Genomic DNA, 4,600 nt, shown 5'->3' on the forward strand with positions numbered 1-4,600 from the left:
TCCACGCAAACACACACAAACTGTGCATTTATTAAAAATAGTTGAACTTCTATTATTACTTCGTCTGTAACGTCAGTTTGGTTCATTATGATTCGAACGAAATGTTAACTTAATTATGGCTTCGGAAAAACATCGATTATTCTGATACTCGATGAACATGCAAATTTTATAGTTTTATCGTTTATGAAACTCGTAAGAAATAATAATTCCCATTGATGAAACTCGGAGGAAATAATTGATGGAAGATGGTGGTTTATTCGATGCTTTAATATCAGTGGTAATATTTTCCAGTGATTTATCGCACCTCACATTACAGTACATATTGTGTCACGCTCATAATTTATAACGACAATATTGAAATTGCATAATACCTAAACAAACTGCATTTGTAGGATCGTGATAAGGGTGTGGCCCGAATACATTTAGCCGAAACTATAGAAGAGCTTAAAAAATTCAATGCTAGACGAAAACTGAAGGAATCTGTGAAAGCGGCAATCTCATCAGCAAAATGGCACATCCCGTATTCGGAAATTAATGGTGACAGCTTTTTCGACATAGGGGACGACGAAGTTATAACCACAGGTACAAATATGTTCAAAAAAGAAAAAAGAAAATCTTTACGTATTGATTAGTAAATTATAGATAAATGGGGTGAGAATTTAGAATTTGCCTGAACGAAATCACACAGTAAGTGTCTTAACTAAGTGTCCTATAAATTTCTAATACTTTTGTATAGTTATTGGTATTTTCCTACAATATTTACTTGAAGATTACTTAATCGTTACATCGTAATTATTCCATTTACAAATATAATTCATTAATCGATGGTTTTTTTTTTTATTTTAATTGCATTTAATTGAATTTTATAGTAGAACTTATTACTATATTATACCATATTTGTATGATTTCGCATGAATTAAAAGTATGCGATGAAATATGTCAATATTGTTAAGGATACTTTGTAATTCACTGATTATGCGCAACAATATGAAATGTTCTAAACATAAAATTCTTTCGTAGGTGCTGTAGCTGAAATTTTAGACTCTCTGGATGATATTGAAGTACTTCAAGAGAGTGGAAGACTGACAGGTGACGTGATACTTAATGCAGTCAACGATTATCGTCTTCGAGCTATTTTAGAGGTATGGACTCTTTAAAGGTATTAGAAATTATATTATTCGTTCTATTAGTAAATCTTGTTAAAGATGTACAACGAAATAGTACATGAAGTACAGTTCCCAAATTTTTGCAAAGATGAATTGTCTCGATTACTTTAGGTGAACTACAAATTTACCTTTCGTAGATTTCTTTGTTCACTGTTTTGCATAAATTGAAGCACGTACGTTAAAAAATTGGTAAAATGTTGCAAAAGAATCGTAACGACAAACTTTAAATAATGTAGTAAGAGAAGGAATTTTTTTCACTTATTTTTTATTGACGTAGGAGTCAAATTTATCGGTGTTACATGTTTCTTATAACAAAGTAGCATCTTAGGGTTAACGATAAGGGATATTTCTCAAGATTCGTTAAAAATGTCGAATATCAATATTTCTAAAAGCTAGATTCGCATATTCCTATACGCATTTAATTTTCATCAATATAAATTTTCACTACAGTCGTCTTTTTAATATTCACATGACGTATTTTACTTTACCAACAATCGACGTGGTAGTTTTCTCACGGTGTGGCGCCACCGTTGCTTTCTCTCGTCTTCAAGGTCATATCCTTTTCAAATCTACTCGCCCCACGTATCTCTTATCATGTTTATATCCTGAGGGAAGAGGTACGCGCCCTCATTTTAGCCGGGAAAAGGGCGCAAGCGCTCGACCCCGATTATCAAGATGGCTGACGTGCTAGTCTAATAAACAAAATGCTATACAGGACCGCGGAGTCACTGATACTTGTCCTTCAACAGGCAGATGTTTATATACATCTCCTTTGTGTTACATAAAAGGACACATGGGGTTGTGTAAACCACATGTCGGGGTTATGACAGAAGTTTCGTAAACAAAAATGCACCTTTGCCAGTTAATGTTCATCGGCGAAGTAGAACTGGCCGGTGACCTCCTTGAAATTACTCGTCTCTTGGTAAGTAACTCGATACCAAGGGAATATGGCGGGTAACGATCCCTCCATTGGTTTTGTATTTTCTTTCGTCGGTAATGTAAACAATACCGTCGTCCCATTCGGCACACACGGTATATACTCAATACAGCGTGACGTGATGGGACATCTAAAGGTTCCACGACGAACTAGCGTGTTTTCCCGCGAATACGATTAGTGCGTGGTTGGTAGGCTTGACAGTTGGATCGGTGAGAAGCAATCGGAATTATTTGTGTAATTTCAAGATTCGATACTTAAGCTTGAACAAGTTTCATTCTTTCAAAATTGTCAATGTAAGTATCGTGTTACTTAACTAGCTGTTCGTAATTTCAATCTACTATTTATTGGGAACTGTATTTCGAAATAGTAATAGAGCAACGATGTAGAATTTGTAACGGACCATATGTCACGATGAACGTATATACGTAGCATAGACTGTTAGTCTTATTGTTAGACAATAACTAATGCGTTTACTGTTTGAAAGTAGAATATACTCCTAGTCTCGAAAATTCCGCAGAATGTATAACGTGGTTATTCTTCTTTTAGCTTTATGACAGGATTTCGACTCGAGTTCCAACACCATGTCGAGCACCGCAAACAGACGCAGTTCAGCGCGCGCGAGAAGTGGAAGAGCTTCTTCGAGAAATACAGCATTCAACAATACGAAACATCGATAGGGCGGATCTCCGGGAGCTCCATGAACTTTTGGTCCAGCCGCATATGAGGGTAAGTCTTGGAGTAATTTATTCTAATATTACATATACGTCGTATAATAATATTTTTACATTAACAAAATAAATGGCCGATTAAGTGAGGCAGCACGTGTTACGCTGTTAATATCTGACTAGTTCTCGAACTAAATATTAATATTAGAAATATTATCAGAGAGAAATAGTAGATTATTGGATCTTGATTTATGGCTTAGGTGTGTAATAAGGTAAGAAAAGTAATTACAGTGTGTAATGAAGAGTATATAATTTTTCCTATCTCTGGGAAAATTAGTTTCGAAAATTTCTAGGTTAATACGAAGTGTGATTCAGAAGAATGTAATTTAATACCCAGGTTTCTAATTGTACGTTAGAAATAATGTTTAGTTTAATTGACTTAAACTTTCGATCTTGCTGGAGTGAGGGAAATATTTGCACTTAGTCGAGAAAGTCTTTAGTTAAAAAATAATAATGCGTTTGAATATTGTTTACCTATACAATAAACATTCATTTTTACTGAAGTACAATATTGTTGAAAGCAGAACTATGTACTTTATAGTTTTTGTTCAAATTTGAAATGCTTTATGGTTTCATGCATTAATTAGTGCAAAGACATACTGTGTTCAGCACAGTTCTGTTCCAGATGAGAAATTCGAGATTTTAAGGTCATCTTCGTTTTTTTCACAACACTAGATCCAACGACATACTATGTATGCATCCTCCAAGTTCATTTAGGGTTGTTCAGAGTGACTTCAGGTTAAGTTACATGATTCTAACATTAAAAGATTGCCTTCAATCTTACACTAATCAGTTTTATTATTATGAAATAGCTGCATTAGAAACTAATTTTCAATTACCATAGAATCCTCTTCTTAAAGCAAAGTCAAATGATTTATTGATTTAACTGTTGTTGGTGCCTGTAGGCGTTTTAAAAAGGAGGATGTTAAACAAACAGAATTTGCATTTCTTAACTGTGTATCCACTATGAAAGCCAAAGGAAAAAGTATCATCTTACATATCAGTCTAATGTATGAAATCCGCGTAGTTGGGAACTATCCCCCGGTTTTACGGAAAACTGAAGTCTGATCATCTACACTGCGTGTCAATTGTCGTATATTGTCGTTAGAATAATAACAAACGAAGTAGGTCGTGTGTAAAGACTTAGTTGTTTACTAAGAGACAGTGTTTTTCCAGAAAAGGATAGAATATGTATATGTCTCGGGGAGACAACAGTAAAAAAACTAATTTGTTGTTGTTTCATAGCTATAACACATCTTATTACAAGAAAAATAAACTTAGGATACGATAAAACGAAATTGTTGCGGTAATTAATCTAATTAGCTATACGTAGGCTCTCCTCTATTTTCAATTAACTCAATCATTCGATTGTGTACGTATATGTACATATATATTATTCACGCATACACATACTGTGGAACTGTAGCTGTGTAGCTCGCAGGGACACGCTTCTCCTTTGATTTTTCTTCCAAGCTGAGCTTCTTGTATGCAGCGGCACTTAATTCGCGCGAACGAATATGCTAAGTACGTAAATTGATTGGAAATCCGCGTATAATCGAAAACGCGTTATTCGATGTATTCCCTACCAGATTATAATCGCGCAGTATAAGCGACGTTCGTCGAGGCACTCGTTCGACAGCCTAGTAAACACCGACTAAGGACGAGTCGTCCTGCCCGATTTCTGATCGCTGTACGTTCGCAACGGTTCTGGGAAAAATTCTAGGCTTTAACTTCTTAGAACTCGGGATATTTCTTGCGAGCCAAACATAAGA

At 35.1% G+C, this 4,600-nt stretch overlaps 1 protein-coding gene across 1 annotated transcript in view; it reads left to right on the plus strand.

Moving 5' to 3' along the window:
• The window catches only part of LOC108578789 (peripheral plasma membrane protein CASK), a 280,873-nt gene that overhangs the window by 53,534 nt on the left and 222,739 nt on the right, over positions 1-4,600 (plus strand). The window contains exons 8-10 of the mRNA XM_017942185.1: positions 393-582; positions 1,021-1,142; positions 2,650-2,829. Coding sequence (XP_017797674.1) covers positions 393-582; positions 1,021-1,142; positions 2,650-2,829 — 492 coding nt within the window. The remainder of the gene's footprint in view (positions 1-392; positions 583-1,020; positions 1,143-2,649; positions 2,830-4,600) is intronic.

Source organism: Habropoda laboriosa, unplaced genomic scaffold (assembly GCF_001263275.1).
Source record: "Habropoda laboriosa isolate 0110345459 unplaced genomic scaffold, ASM126327v1 scaffold47, whole genome shotgun sequence".
NCBI classification, from domain to species: domain Eukaryota; kingdom Metazoa; phylum Arthropoda; class Insecta; order Hymenoptera; family Apidae; genus Habropoda; species Habropoda laboriosa.